The sequence below is a fragment of the Zootoca vivipara genome, chromosome 2 (genome assembly GCF_965207765.1).
Source record: "Zootoca vivipara chromosome 2, rZooViv2.hap1.1, whole genome shotgun sequence".
Lineage (NCBI taxonomy): Eukaryota > Metazoa > Chordata > Lepidosauria > Squamata > Lacertidae > Zootoca > Zootoca vivipara.
Genome location: NC_142584.1, coordinates 30,465,016 through 30,481,565, shown reverse-complemented (window position 1 = coordinate 30,481,565; position 16,550 = coordinate 30,465,016). Strand labels below are relative to the sequence as shown.

General features: G+C 46.8%; 2 protein-coding genes across 2 annotated transcripts; both read left to right on the top strand.

Annotated features, from left to right (window-relative positions):
- Window positions 1-7,681, top strand: LOC118081472 (CMRF35-like molecule 5). The gene is made up of 4 exons (XM_035107955.3): window positions 1-179; window positions 1,516-1,839; window positions 3,700-3,751; window positions 6,593-7,681. The coding sequence occupies exons 1-4, from the start codon at window positions 137-139 to the stop codon at window positions 6,693-6,695; spliced, it is 522 nt and encodes a 173-aa protein (XP_034963846.3). The 5' UTR covers window positions 1-136; the 3' UTR covers window positions 6,696-7,681.
- Window positions 7,682-9,463: 1,782 nt separating this feature from the next.
- On the top strand, window positions 9,464-15,993 carry LOC132591653 (CMRF35-like molecule 1). The gene is given in 5 exon segments (XM_088664347.1): window positions 9,464-9,620; window positions 11,930-12,262; window positions 15,011-15,092; window positions 15,710-15,790; window positions 15,792-15,993. Coding segments are annotated over 5 exon segments (627 nt in total). The 5' UTR covers window positions 9,464-9,571; the 3' UTR covers window positions 15,874-15,993.
- The last annotated feature ends 557 nt before the right edge of the window (window positions 15,994-16,550 follow it).

Genomic DNA, 16,550 nt, shown 5'->3' with positions numbered 1-16,550 from the left:
AAGTGATGAAGCAATGTGAAGAAAGAAGAAGCAAGAATTGTTTGCCTCCATGACAGGCAATATTTGCAGATAATTGTTTTTAAGTGTCCCAAAGAGGAGTGAGATGTAGGAAGGGAGCAGCTGTCTAGACCAGACGATGCAGCCGCTGTCCTTGCTTGGCCTGGTATTCCTCCTGCCAGGTAAGACGGTTGTTTTTATTTTACCGCTTCCAAATTTAATCAAAGGTTAATTTGCCTGTGGATGAGAGTTGCTAGCTACAACTAATTACAGTACAGCTTTCATAATGAACGCTGTCTGTTATTGCAGGACAACACTAGACCATGGGTCGGCAAACTAAGCCCCCCCCCCCCGGGCCGGATCCAGCCCAGTTGCCTTCTGGATCCGGCCCGTGGATGGTCTGGGAATTGCTGCGTGGTTCGGCGTGGATCTGATTGTTCGGGCTGCGCCATCCCCGCCCCCCCCCACCATGGTGGCGCCTCCTCCCTCCCTCCTCCTAGCTTCTCCCTGCCCTGCCTAGAGCTGAGAGCAAGGGGGCGGGGCTTTGTTAGAGCGACCGCCATTGTAAGCAGGCTGAATTCAGGGTTTGTTGCTGCCAGCCCCTCTCCAGAGCCCTTTCGTGCGCTGCTCATCGTCCCACCTCCACCAGCCCCTGCCGCTTGCAAGACACAGGTAAGCAGCCACTGGGGCTTGTTCATTTATTCATCCACCCCCCATTTAGTCTGCCCCCCCAAGGTCTGAGGGACAGTGGACCAGCCCCCTGCTGAAAAAGTTTGCTGACCCTTGCTGTAGACTCTAGTGTCATATTAGAAGCGGGAAAGGGGTGGGTGCAGAGAGGATGACAAAAGCTTGAACAGTCACAATTAAGCCATGCGGGTGACACTGTGGGTTAAACCACAGCGCCTAGGACTTGCCGATCAGAAGGTTGGCAGTTCGAATCCACACAATGGGGTGAGCTCCCGTTGTTCGGTCCCAGCTCCTGCCCACCTAGCAGTTCGAAAGCACGTCAAAGTGCAAGTAGATAAATAGGTACCACTCCGGTGGGAAGGTAAAGGGCATTTCTGTGTGCTGCTCTGGTTCGCCAGAAGCGGCTTTGTCATGCTGGCCACATGACCCGGAAGCTGCACACCTCGGCCAATAACGCGAGATGAGTGCTGCAACCCCAGCGTCATCCGCAACTGGACCTAATGGTCAGGGGTCCCTTTACCTTTAACTCCTTTAACTAATCTTAATGAATAGTGGCAGCTTTATGGTCTGTGGGGCCCTGTGCACAGACCTTTGGTGGGGGGCTATTGTTCTGCCAAATAAATGTGACTATGTCAGAATTCAGGGTGTATGAGACGAAAACAATGGAATATAGGAAAAAGGAGGGGTGATGATGAAGCCTCTGCACTGGGGCCCCCCACCCCGACCAGCTTTGGAATTTACACACACACACACACACACACACACACACACACACACTGTTGCTGGGGAGAAGAAAGATTGTAACCTAGCCTGCTTCTTTTTGTTCTTCAGGATGTTTCTCTGACTTGACCGTCCTCAAGATGCGTGCAATCCTGGGAGGACTGGTGTCTGTGGAATGCAAATACGATGAATGGTATAAGGGAAACCCGAAATACTGGTGCAAAGAAATGAGCAAAACATCATGTGACAAAATTGTCGAGACTTCAGGTTCAGAAGAGCCAGTGAGGAAAGGCAGAGTCTCCATCAGAGACAACCATTCATTAAACCAATTCACCGTGACAATTGATGAGCTGACCAGCAGTGATACCGGCATGTACAAATGTGGCGTGATTGTGCAGGGAGGTTTGGATCTGATGGTTCCAGTTAATGTGACAGGTAGGTTAATGAGTCCCCCTGCTCTGATTTTAGCCCAGGAAGTTGAATCACAGCTGGAGGGATGGCGAGAATAGAGGAAGGAGAGGACTGCTTTCCCCCGTTGGACTAATTGCTGTAGGACAGCCTTCTCCAGCCCTATTATCCAATTTGTTTGATTGTTCTTCAGCAGCCTTCCTTGGTTTTCAGTCTCCAGAGATGGATGGACTACAATGCTCCAATCCCTGACCTGGCTGGAGATTATGCAGGTCATTGTCCAACAACATCAGGGGACCCATGTATGATGGGAGCATTAGGGTTGTCCAAGGGATCCAACCTTTTAATGCAACATCAGAACATATGGAAATATTAAGCTTTGGCTAAAGTTGCATTAAGCCAAATGTCACCATCAAAGCAGGTCACAAGATTTCAAGATTCTGTGTTTCTCCTTACACCATTTTTTTAAAAAAATGAAAGTCTCAAGGCTTCTTTTGAAGTTAAAAATGAAAGTGTTACGAAGAGTTTCTTCCCATACCTCCATCCAATTTCCTTTGTAGCTTCTTCTTGTTTATGCTTTCATGCTCACAATTTCTGGGGAAAATATGAGTGGCCCATGGGGTATCCTATCTTCATCCCATTAAAGCTCTCTTCTTTCCAGTTAATACCTTCCTTATATTGTTTTTCACCAGATCAAACACATGTTCCTTGTCTACAGCTTCCTTAACTAGGAGTCAAGGGCGTACCCACCATGCAGCAAGTTAGGGCAGCTGCCCTACTCTAGAAGCAGGGCTGGTGGGCAGAGGCGGAGCACAGCCCGGCGGAGCGCGAGTTCGCCATTCCCGCCGCACCGCGCCGCACCCTCCCTCCAGCTCCCCGGCGCGCCCTCAGGCAAGGCCAAGCGCGGCGGGGAACCAGGGAGCGCGGCGCGGTGGGCGGGAACGCCGAACTCGCGCTCCGCTGGGCTGGGCTCCGCCTCCGCCCACCAGCCCTGCTGCTAGGGAGGGGCACAGCCCGGCGGAGCGCGAGTTCGCCGTTCCCGCCCGCCGCGCTGCGCCCTCCCTCCAGCTCCCCGTCGCGCCCTCTGGCAAGGCCAAGCGCGGCGGGGAACCAGAGAGCGCGGCGCGGCGGGCGGGAACGCTGAACTCGCACTCCGCTGGGCTGGGCTCCGCCTCCGCCCACCAGCCCTGCTTCTAGGGAGGGGCACAGCCCGGCGGAGCGCGAGTTCGCCGTTCCCGCCCACTTTGTGGCCCCTCCCCTTCCGTGCCTTGGCCCCTCCCCTTGCCCCCCCTAGTTTTGATATTGGGTACGCCCATGCTAGGAGTCATGTTAAGGTAAAGGTAAAGGTCCAGTCACGGACGACTCTGGGGTTGCAGCGCTCATCTCTCTCTATAGGCCGAGGGAGCTGGTGTACACCTTCCGGGTCATGTGGCCAGCATGACTAAGCCACTTCTGGTGAACCAGAGCAGCACATGGAAACGCCGTTTACCTTCCCGCCAGAACTGCTAGGTGGGCAGGAGCTGGGACCAAGCAACGGGAGCTCACCCCATCACAGGGATTCAAACCACCGACCTTCTGATCGGCAAGCCCTAGGCTCTGTGGTTTAGACCACAGCGCCACCCGCAGCCCTAGGAGTCATGTTGGCTTCAATCAAATCCTATATGTGTTCGCCACTCCTGTATGAACTGTAGGCCATGCAAGATAGAGATTGGAGAATGGATTGATCTGGAAAGACTGAATGTAGAGGGAAACTTGGTCCATTGATTACCATTTGAGTGACGCCAAGATTAATCTATTCAGGCTGAGGTCAAGTTTATGTCACTCATAGATTTACTGTGGAGCATCCCAATTTCACACCTTTATCTTCCATTCTTCTTTCTGTATTAGAAACTACCAGAGGACCAGAAGATGCCTTTCACAAGGATATCAGTTCTATCAGGTGCGTGAACTTCCTTCACAGCAGGTCCTGGTTTGAGCCACACTGACTTGTCTATTGTTCTGCTTCCCAGAGGAACAGAAGAATTTCCTTCTGACTTGTCTATATATTCTGCTTCCCAGAGGAACAGAAGAATTTCTTTAATCGTGAATGAGATTCCATTTATGAACCTCTTCCCAAAAAATATCTAATAGCAATTTCACAGTAAAAACAACAGCAATAAAAACAATAAAGAACAATTCTATATGTAACAAAGCAAACCCAATACAGATGCGGACAGGGTGAAAGATATCCAATTTAAAGGCTGCAATTGAATGTCTGCAATCTCCTGCTACAAAAAAAATTGTAGCAGGAGATTGCTGACACGTGGTGGAGCCCTGCTAACAAATCAGTAAAGGTAAAGGTAAAGGGGCCCCTGACCATCAGGTCCAGTCGTGTCCGACTCTGGGGTTGCGGCGCTCATCTCGCTCTATAGGCCGAGGGAGCCGGCGTTTGTCCGCAGACAGCTTCCGGATCATGTGGCCAGCATGGCAAAGCTGCTTCTGGCGAACTAGAGCAGCGCACGGAAACGCCGTTTACTTTCCCGCCAGAGCAGTACCTATTTATCTACTTGCACTTTGATGTTCTTTCGAACTGTTAGGTGGGCAGGAGCTGGGACCGAGCAACGGGAGCTCACCCCATTGCAGGGATTCGAACCGCCGACCTTCTGATCAGCAAGCCCTAGGCTCTGTGGTTTAACCCACAGCGCCACCTGTGTCCCACAAATCGGTACAAGGTGGCAAATCTTAAAATAGTTAATTTAGTGTAACACACACAAAATAAACTGACATATCCAAAGAAAGACAAAACATTTTCCTATCTGAAATCTTTCCCACCTTCATGTAGTTTTTACTGAGTCTCTTCAGGTAGATGGGAGACACCTAAGAGAAACCTAAGATTAGGGTGAATTGTTCAACTTATAATTAACTAAATGGACTTACAATATTTATTCAACCTACTCATTCAAATCAGGTATACCTCACATGTTACTAATAAACCAGGTTAATTAGGTCGTTATTCCTTCTTGCATTTCCTGAGAAATTCAGAGTTCAGTCCTTTTCAGCAAAATAGCACCTAGCTGAAAAATAAATCTGTGTGGCTGTAGATGCTCCACTGCCTGGTAATCTATACTATGACATGATAATTAATTCATGCAGCTTAAGATATCCCAGGAACTTAGAGCGCATGTTTTTAAATATTTTGGATAACTGTTATATACATAATAGGCAGAGAGAAAATCAGAAGACCTTTTTCTTCTCTGTTATTTCTCTTCTTATCTTGCTTTTCTAATGATCTTTAATATTTGTTTTCTCCCTGTTAATTCAATCTATATTTATGCATTGCTTTTTGAAGTCTCCTGTCTTGGATTAATGAAGATGCACACAGGAAGGTGATGGGTGGGAGATGAAGGGCAGAACAGAGGGGATCTCCCAGGGTGGGAGGCTGGGGGGAGAGGGGGAAGCTCCCAGGTGAGAGATGGGAGGGTTCACTCTTCTGTGTGTGGAATATGGATTAAGATATAATTGTGATAGAGGGCCTTGTGTTTATTTTCTCTTCTTTCTCTCTTCTTTCTCTCTTCCTCTCTTTTTTTTCTTCCTTTACTTTTTTAAAAAAAATATTTTTCATTTTCACAATTTGCCAACATTTTAAGATGAGAAACAAAATTCTTACAAATTCAATTTACATTTCCCTCCCCTCCCCTTCCCTCTGCGGTTACTTAATGTGTATCTTTTTGTTACTGCATATCCAATTTGAATCTGTTGACTAAATTTCTCTTATCTTCCTATTTGATTATTTCTTACTACACAGGTTTATATCATCCTGCTAATGTTTTCATTCCTTTGGCATATTCTTGCTTCTTTCCTATTTATCTTCTTTGGGTTAGTTTGGTTTTTGTTGTATTTTATGTTGAAAACTCTCAATAAAAACAAAAAATTCCATACCATTCTACTTCATGATGCTCTACCCACAGTGATGCTCTACTTAGGCTTTATTTAGAGTCCTCCCTTGCCTCCCCCTCTCCTTATTTCCTTCCCTACAAGCCATGCCTGTTTTTGTTTTCCTGAGTAGTCAGGACCCTGAAATAGCCCCAGAGCATCTTCTCCAAGAGAAGGGTCTCTCTATTTTGGACTAGCTAAAAAGGGTTTTTCAGGAAATAATAAAATTTGTAAAATGAGATGAGGTACAGGAAGGAGGAATTTCTTAGCCTCCAGGAGGCTCCTATAGATTATTTGGGTTCTGTAGGTCAAGGGAGATTAGCGGTGGCCAGTCAGCAGTCAGTCTCCTTATTGTCATTCTGTACAAATACCTTTTTATTGTTAATGATGATGATGAAGAAGAGTTTGGATTTGATATTCCGCTTTATCACTAACCGAAGGAGTCTCAAAGCGGCTAACAATCTCCTTTCCCCTCCTCCCCCACAACAGACACCCTGTGAGGTGGGTGGGGCTGAGAGACTTCAGAGAAGTGTGACTAGCTCAAGGTCACCCAGCAGCTGCATGTGTAGGACCAGGGAAGCAAACCTGGTTCACCAGATTATGAGTCTACTGCTCTTAACTCTGCTCTTAACACCACACTGGCTCTCCACCACACTGATCATCAATCCTTACTTTGTGTGGATCTTGAAGGCATAAAGTAAGGGGCAGAGTTCCCACAATAAGCCCCCAACTCTGTAAGCTATGCTTTGTAGCTTCTGGGATCTTAGCGTATGCTATTCAGAGCCATCAAGCATCTTGTTAGAGAATGGTGGGGGTATTGCTTTGTGATCTACTCCAGTGAGGATATTATTCTGTTACTCCAATGCAGATACCTGCTGTACATGTCCTTCCTGGTTTCAATTGCCTTGAAAGCCCCCATCTTCCTGGGTACAGTCCTTGCAATTATCTGGATGCGCAACAAGAAGACATAGCCCTCCGAAGAGGTGACGTCAGAAGGACCCCTGTGAGAACCATCACAACTTCCTATCTGGACAATGACTCAACCCAACAAGAAAAGAGGAAACAAACTATGCAAGAAGGCATTTTTCTCAGCTGGTTCCGTTGTCACTCTGCTGTGTCCTCAACTTCTGCATCTTCAAGTACCAGGATCCAAAGAAGTCGTCCAGCCTCAAAGTCACTGTGCATTTGTCTACTCTGAAACAGTGATCAGTCACAGTCTTGATTCCCCCCCCCCTTTTGCTGACATTCATTTGCATTTTATCAGTTTCACTTGGAAATTTTATTACATGTGTTTGTTTGAGTGTGCGTGCTGGTGTCATTTATATTCTAGTAGTCTCTCTATATAATAAAAATGTAAGAATGTTATCATGCAGCCCCATTGGAGGATTTGTAATACTATATCACAATCCCGGATTTTCACGAAATCAGGGTGGAGGAAGAGAGCAAAATGAAGGCAGGTTACACAACAGTGGCCATGGAATGGGAATGAGAAGGGAGAGACACAGAGATGAAAAATTATGCTTTAAATCAGGCATCCCCAAACTCGGCCCTCCAGATGTTTTGGGACTACAACTCCCATCATCCCTATCTAACAGGTCCAGTGGTCAAGAATTGTAGCCCCAAAACAGCTGGAGGGCCAAGTTTGGGGGTGCCTGCTTTAAATCAATGGCATAAGTTTGAGCAAAGCAGGGATGGAGGCATACTGAGAGGGAGAGAGTGGCAATTATAAGTAATGGCAGAGGTTTGGGTAGGGTGAATGGGAAGACACTGAGGGAAAGTGGCAGTTTAAAACAAGGTTTGAGTACAGAGAGAAGGGAGTATAGTAAGGCTATTTTTAACTGGGTTTTCTTGATAATTTTAATGTTTTATTTTATATTTTCAAAAACCACTTAGGTTTTCTCACAATCAAACATATATGTATATTTGTAAAATAAGTAAATAAACATTCATCCTGCAAGTTCTTGTGATTTGCTTATGGGGTGTTTATTATTGTACAGTTCATGTCCAGTGCGGGATGTTTTTGCAGTGAGGCTAAAAACCCAGTGCCAACCCCTGTGACCCCCCTACTCTTCGCTGCCACTGCTAGATGCTCGACTCCTCCTCCTAGTCTTCCACTGCTGTGGCCACATCCCCCCATGCATATATAAAAAACTGCTATTGCTACATATATAAACTGTGGTGATGATTACAGTCCTTCTATGCACATTTGCACTTATTCCCAGTGGGGCAATGCGCCTCGATCAGATCGGGTGGTGAGCCCACCGCAGGGATTGTCTTCAGTTGTGCTGGCAAAAAGGAGGAGGTACATTTCCTCAGCTGTCATCACAACCCTGGAGAAGACAAACAAGAGGGGAGTTCAGAAAAACCCCTCATAGTTGGAAAGAATATGTGAGGTTGTCATGAGGGCACATGAACAAAAGTAAAGCCCTACTGGGATTGGACCAATGGCACATCCAATCCACCCCTAGAGTACTGTGTTCAGTTCTGGATGCCACAAATTTAAGAAGGATATTGATAAGCTGGAATGGGTGCAGAGGAGGGCAACCAAAATGATCAAGGGTCTGGAGACTGAGAGGAGATATGATAGCCATCTTATCTTTAGGGCTGTCACATGGAAGATGGAGCAAGCTTGTTTTCTCCTGCTCCGAAGGATAGGACTCATAGGACTCAAACCAATGGCTTCATGCTACAGAAAAGAAGATTCTGACTAAACACCAGGAACCAGGAAGAACTTTCAGACAGTAAGAGCATGGAATGAGCTAACAGAGCCTTCCTTTAGTTGGAAACAGGAACGTTTCAGTCCTCCATGTTGGAATTCCATTCCACCCTTTGCTGCAGACATGGGATTGTTATGTGTCACATGTCTGTTTACATTCCAGCACAGTTTGCTGGCGTGAGCGGAACTTCCACTGTGTTGCTTTTGCTTTGACTCTCCGAGAAGACAGCAAGGAGAGACGACATGTTTCTTTGTCCTGATTTATGTATAATATATCTGTAGTTTAGTATGTATCTATAGCCTCAGGCCTCTTCTGTTGTGCAGTTTACACTGCTAAGTAAAGTGTGCTCAAGTCTGCAAGCTTGAGTCACTGATCACGTTAGAGCAGAGGTCGATGGATCTCTGCAGCGAGAAGGCTGAGAGGGAGACACTCCAGCTGGGGCTGAGCCAGCTGGCCTTTCGACCCCCAGATTCTGACACTCCGTTGGGGCTCACAACATGTTGTAATATTCTGTAGAAACTGTCACAGTCCTACTTCCTCCTATAATTCAAAGGGCAATTCAAGGTGATCAGACTGGAACAGATTTTTGTTTAAAGGATCAGATATTTTAATGTAGGATAAGCCTCTTCAATACCTACTAACCATTGTGTACCTGACGCTGAACAATGAATATAACTTTCATTCCTCCTTGTGAACTTTCAAGAGGCATCTAGCTGCCTGCTCCTGGAAACCCTTGGCCTGATCCAGTACCATCTAACCAGGCGGAGCATCTGGTATTATTAGAAACATGCGTACTTGTGAACTTTCCAGAGGCATCTGATTGGCCACTCTTGGAAAGAGAGCTTGAGGGACACTTGGCCCGGTCCATCGAAGCTGCTCTTGCTTTTCCCATTCCGCCTGCGCATGCCATAAAAGCAGAACTACACTAACCACAGTCTTGCGCATCAAACATACAACAAAGAAGCCTTCCCATTTCCACTTTTTGAAGCTCTGCTTCATGATCCGCTTCATTCAGCCAGAGATTAAAGCAGTTGGATTCCAACACATTGTGGTGCCCCTCTTCCTCCACCGCGAGCTTCCTTGGCTACTCTCCAGCTCCCTCTAGCTTGAACAGAGAAGACAGCAGGACTATGAGGCTCTGGAGGACTTTGACGCTCCTGATCTGGGGACTGCTTCCAGGTAAGGAACAGAGAAAGGTGGTCGTTGTGAAGCAAGACTCCACAAAGGGACGTGAGCTGTGTATGGCAATAAAAGGTTGGATCAGAGGCAGGGGAAGGCATAGCTTCCCTGCAGCTCCAGTCTATGCACGCTGCCATAGTTGAAGGATGCTGTTGGCAGATTCCTTAGGAAGAGAGTTTGTGGAAGTAATGTGTAATGTGCCTGAAGATTTGCCCCACTGCTTACTGGTTTGCCCAATCTATGAGAACTTAAGAGCAAATATTCAAATATTTAAACTTCTCAGTTGAGAGATGGATTAGGCACCTTATTGACTTTTAACTTATTCCCTTATTCACTTTTTATTAGGGTCCATGCTTGCACAGATGCAAACAGCTGTCACTTCCCCAATGGCCCTCTGACCCTAAAGTGTGCTACAGCGTTGGTGCTTTGTTTCTCAACCCCAGATGGTTGCTGTTTGTGTCCCTGGGTGTTCAGCGGCCATTTCATACAGATGTGCTTTGCCACCTTTTCTCACTTTGGACAGTCACAGTCAGACACACACACACACACACACACACACACACACACACACACACACACCACCCATATCCCTGCCAGAACTGTCAGTCCTGCAGCAGGAAATCCAGAGTGCTTTTCCCCAGAGCGCTGAGCACAAAGTCACCTTCCATGCCCAACTTTCAGGGCTTGCTCCAGCTTTAAGTGCACCTGGCTTGGCTGTGCCAGGTGCAGGGGGTAGCTGGTGACTGTGCCAGGACTGGATTCCATTGAATCCTACGCTGCACATCCCGGCAGATCTAGCTATAGGATTTCCCCCAAAATGATTAAGCTGCACCAGCAGCATCTCTGTATCTGCCTAATATGCCTTAGCTGTTGCCTCCACATTATGCTTTCTAATTTTCTTTATGGCTGTCTGGTATACAGGAAACAATCGATTTATGCGCAACAATTGGACCCAAATCACAGTTACCCAGAAATGGCTGGAAATGGGGCGGTATGGGTGGTGGAACAGGGCATAATGGGGTGGAGCAAGCTGGTGCATGCCCTACCATCGTGCATGGACCGCCTCTCCTGGTATGCCCCGCGGAGGACCTTAAGCTCCACAAACAAGAATATTCTGGAGATCCCGAGCCATAAGGTGGCTAGATTAGCCTCAGTTAGGGCCAGGGCCTTTTCAGTATTGGCCCCAACTTGGTGGAACGCTCTTTCACAGGAGACCAGGGCCCTGCGGGATTTGTCATCTTTCCGCAGGGCCTGCAAGACAGAGCTGTTCCGCCTGGCCTTTGGGTTGGATTCAGTCTGACCCCTGTGTTTTCCTCCCTCATGGTTTGGCTTTATGGACTACTTAAAATGAGGCTGCATTTTAAATTTTAAAATTGTATTTTAATCTGTATTTTAATTATTTTAATTAATTGTTTTCTTTTCTTTTATGTCTTATTGTAATTTTATTGGTGTTAGCCGCCCTGAGCCTGGTTTTGACTGGGGAGGGCGGGGTATAAATAAAAAATTATTATTATTATTATTATTATTATTATTATTATTATTATTATGACCCGGAACGCAAAAATTGGTGGTTGCCTGTACTTAAAAAATAAAGGTAAAGGGACCCCTGACCATTAGGTCTAGTCGTGACCGACTCTGGGGTTGCACGCTCATCTCGCATTATTGGCCGAGGGAGCTGGCGTATAGCTTCCAGGTCATGTGGCCAGTATGACAAAGCCACTTTTAGCAAACCAGAGCAGCACATGGAAACGCTGTTTACGCCCCCGCTGTAGCGGTTCCTATTTATCTACTTGCATTTTGACGTGCTTTCGAACTGCTAGGTTGGCAGGAGCTGGGACCAAGCAACGGGAGCTCACCCCATCACAGCGATTCGAACCGCCGACCTTCTGATCAGCAAGCCCTAGGCTCAGTGGTTTAACCCACAGCGCCACCTGGGTCCCGCACTTAAAAATAATAATAATAATTAAAACGCTTTTTCAATGAATGTCTGGGGTGCCTGCTGATGGCAGTCCTGACTTACAGGGACAGGAATGGATTCAATTGAGTACTCCCAAAAGTATCCTTCAGAAGGTGTGCCACTCCATGCAGAACTGGTTCAGCAACAGCGTTATTAAGAGTGTCTCTTTTCTTCTCTGCGTGTTGGTCACACAAACAGCCATAAAGAAATCTCTACCCATGCATCCTTATTGCCAAGGCCACAGTTCTCATCCGGACACGTCGGGGTTGTGTAATTTTATACTTTTCTGCGATACGAGAGGGATACTAGTTGGAGAGCTAGTGCCTCATTCCAGGTTCATTCTGTTTTCCAGGTTGCATGTCTGCTCTGACTGGTCCTGAAGCACTGGGTGGATTTCTAGGCAGGTCACTCTCTGTGATGTGCAAATATGAATATTGGTATCAGAGATATAAAAAATATTGGTGCAAAGGAAGCTCATGGAAGAGATGTAGTATAGTTGTTCAGACTACAGGATCTGAGGAAGAAGTGAAAGCTGGCACAATGTCTATCAAGGACAATCATGCTGGTTTGGAATTCACAGTCCGAATGGAGAACCTCACACAGCAAGATGCTGGGGTTTACTGGTGTGGCATAGAGAAAAGAGGCTCTGATCCTGGATTCCGTATACATATTACTGTTCTTCCAGGTGAGTCCCATTTCCAAGCTCTACAGGGAAATCGAAAGCCAAATACAGCTAAAAGGGGAAGAAAACATCAGAGAGGGAATAAGCAGGACCCTATGCACATTAACCCAAAAGGGGCTTACTCGCAGGTAAGTGTGCAAAGGCTTGCAAGGTAAAGGTAAAGGGACCCCTGGCCATTAGGTCCAGTCGTGACCGACTCTGGGGTTGCAGCACTCATCTCGCGTTATTGGCTGAGGGAGCCACCATACAGCTTCCAGGTCACGTGGCCAGCATGACAAAGCCACTTCTGACGAACCAGAGCAGCACACAGAAATGCCGTTTACCTTCCCGCCGGAGTGGTACCTATTTATCTACTTGCACTTTGACGTGCTTTCGAACTGCTAGGTTGGCAGGAGCTGGGACCAAGCAATGGGAGCTCACCCTGTCACAGGGATTCGAATCGCCGACCTTCTGATTGGCAAGCCCTAGGCTCTGTGGTTTAACCCACAGCGCCACCCACAGGTAAATAATAATAAATAATAGTAAATGAAACAAGGCTTGCTTTTTGTTGCTTCATGATGCAGATGTAAAATTGACATTAGGGAAACCTGTGTTTGCAGAATTGTCTCCTGCCACAGATTCCCCTGCCAGCATGGTTGCCTTGCCTGAACAGACTGGGATAGAGTTCAAGATCCCAAAGGACATGCCTGCAATACAGCAGATCCCCAGGTTGACTTTGCAGTAGCCCCATGTCAGCACATGAGGAAACCAATGCCAAGCTAAGGATTTGTCCCATCCCAAGCAAAAGTGTCGCCTTGAGAGGAAATGTTGTGCTTGCAGGCAGGGAAACAGATCTCCCACTGGAATTACCTGCCCAAGAAGTTGTTTCATGTCACTGGCATGTTCTAAGGGTGCCTCTGAACCAAACTGTGGGGTTTTGTACATGGCCAGCCTGCCTATGAGGCAAGGTGAGGCCAGTACCTCAAGTGCCTAAGGAACTCACTGCCTCCACTGCTATTGTACCCTCTCTGTCCACTCTATGGCCACGTTGCTGCCACAGCGTGCTCACCACACCTGGGATGGGTGGTGCAGCTAAGGAATCACAGCAGGGGCCCAGATCTGGGAAGAGTGGTGGTTGGAGGGGGGGAGGCAATGAGGCCTTTTGCCTCAAGTGGCAAGACACCCTGGACTGGCCCTGCTTGCCATGGATTGAGGCAATTGGCAAGTTCAAAACAAATACATTTAAAACACAAAACCAAACTCAACTGTGTGATCCCAACAAACCTCATAAAATCTCTGTCGCACTGCAGCAAACATTTTGTTTCTCCTGAGGTGTGCTTCATCACTAGCCTCTCACAAATATGTCCGCACCTTCTTGTTTTTGTTCGACAATATTGGTTCAGCTGTGTACTTTCTTTACAACAAGTGTGGGTTGAACATACCCAGAACACCCCATACCTCACAGCACATCCACATCGCACACCCCAAACTCTCTTCTTTGGCGATCACTCATAGCCAAGTAAGATTGTCTTCCATAAAAACGGTTTTAACAGTGAGTCCGCAAGTGGCTGTGGAGGCCAATTCTGGATCCACACGTCCTTCCACAGTGGGGACATAGGTTTCCGGGCAGGAGTCAATCACGGTGAGGGTTTCCTCTTAGCACATTTCTCCCTTTTGTCCTGCGTTTGAGTGTCTTCAAAGCCCATGACACCTTTGGTAGAGGCTGTTCCCCAACTGGAGCGCTCGCAGGCCAGTTTCCCAGTTGTTGGTGTTTATACAGTGGTACCTCGGTTTAAGTACACAATTGGTTCCGGAAGTCTGTACTTAACCTGAAGCGTACTTAACCTGAAGTGAACTTTCCCATTGAAAGTAATGGAAAGTGGATTAATCCGTTCCAGACGGGTCTGCGGAGTACTTACATTGAAGCGTACGTAACCTGAAGTGAACTTTCCCATTGAAATTAATGGAAAGTGATTAATCCATTCTAGACAGGTCCGCGGAGAACTTAAACTGAAAGTACTCAAACCGAAGCGTACTTAAACCAAGGGTTGACTGTACTACATTTTTTTTAGATTTGCCCTGAGTCTTTAAACCTCTTTTGTTGACCACCAGCATTACGCTTTCCATTTTAAAGTTCGGAATAGAGTACAGTAGTTGCTCTGGAAGACGATCATCAGGCATCTGCACAACATGACCAGTCCAACGAAGTTGATGTTGAAGAATCATTGCTTCGACACTGGTGATCTTTGCTTCTTCCAGTACACAAACACTCACACAGCCGCCGCAGCATACATGGGGATATGCCAAAGGGCGTGTTATTGAATATACCCTACAAGATACACATAGCCAGAAGCAGAGCAGAGGCCATGAGCAGCCAAGAAACACAAACATACCGTTCCAAACACCACAGAACAAGCCCACAGGGATGCTGGTCACAGGGATGACTCCAGAGACAGGCAGCAGATGCTGCTTCCACCACCTCTCCCATGTTCCTAGGTGTTGTGGGGCTGTTTGGAGGGCAGCAGGAGAGCTGAGTGTCATCAGGACCAACAGGTCTGGGTGGATCCAGATGGGCCTGGCCAATGCCCTGCCGTGGGCTGGATAAACTTCTTTGGCAAATTTCTTAAAAGCAGATCACAGCTTGTTTACTGAAGCTGCCCTCATGCATTTGGGAGCATGAACTTATTCGCCAGCTCTCTCTTCTCATTTTCTGAAGTTCTCAGTCTCTTCAGTGTCTCCTCCACAACTGTCCATTTCTTGCTCTCTCTCTAGTCCCCTCCTCAGATCCAGAAGGAACAACAGCAATTAGCAGGCAACCAGACCTTGATCCCTCTCTAAACACTACTGACAACAGGTAAGTCTTAAGATTCCCTCTGTGTAAACACGTGAGATTATTGATCTGTGGGCTCAGCAACCTCTAAAAGCTTTTCGCCCTGCAAGTACAACCCACCTCCCGGCAATATCTCTGGAACTACCCTCCTGTGGTTGAGATGTCAAATGCAATGGGAACAGGGGTTTAATCTACATACATATTAAAAAACCGCTGTGAAAATGTTTTTTAAAAAACAACATTTTGAAAAATACATTGAATTTTGCATAGCTTGCTCTCGCCACCTAGTGTCACATTTGCATATGGCAAATTGCAACACATGAAAACATTTTATTTGCAGCTGTGTAGCTGAGTCCAGGATCTCTTTAAAAATTCATTGCCCAATGGAAAAATGAGCTGTGAGATGGAGTGCTATGTGCATTGGCTGGCAGACCCTGTATGGTGCCCTTACCAAAGGTAAGGCCAGCAAGGCCTGCTGTCTGCTATTGGCATGCTGTGTCTGTCAGCAGTAACACTTGGCAACCCATCTCAGGGGCTGGCAGAGGCATCATGGCTCGGACACCCAAGTGATGAGTAGCAGAACTTTCCCCATCAGATGGGCAGGATATAATAATAATAATAATTCTGTTTCTTTGATACAGATACCCAATTTTTGTGCTTTTCACCTTGAAAACCCTTATCCTCCTGGGTCTGGGCACTGCAATTATCTGGATGCATAGAAGACAATCAGAAGAGATCTTCAGCTGCCACGCAGCAAGAAAATCGTGCACAGCAATTCCATAGTGACCAATGTAACTGTTGTTAAGTTTCTTTACATAATATATTGTGTTTTAGCTAACACTGTTGTAACTCTAGTTGACATTAAACTATTTGTGTACCAACTGGCTTCATCTCCCGCCCCCCAAAAAAGAACAATAAAAGTATGCTACAGGTAGTTTAGATGCTTTCCTTTTAACAGTGTTTTAAAAGATGTGGCCAATCTACTGGATTTGAATTCTCAATAATTTATCTGTAACTTGGATAGTCCATTTGCAGCAAGATTCAGAGAACTACTTTTCATAGACAAGTGTGACTTATTGTAATGCTTATTGGAAACTGTGGGAGTGGGGTGAGCTTTCTGGCAAATTACCTGTGATCAATATAACAAGTGAGAATTCCTTGTGGGAAGGTGCAGTCTCCATGGGAATTTGGCCTTGGGTGGCGCTGTGGGTTAAACCACAGAGCCTAGGGCTTGCCGATCAGGTCGGCGGTTCGAATCCCCGCGACGGGGTGAGCTTCCGTTGCTCAGTCCCAGCTCCTCCTGCCAACCTAGCAGTTCGAAAGCACATCAAAGTGCAAGTAGATAAATAGGTACCGCTACAGCGGGGGTGTAAACAGTGTTTCCATGTGCTGCTCTGGTTCACCAGAAACGGCTTTGTCATGCTGGCCACATGACCTGGAAGCTGTACGCCGGCTCCCTCGGCCAATAACGCAAGATGAGCG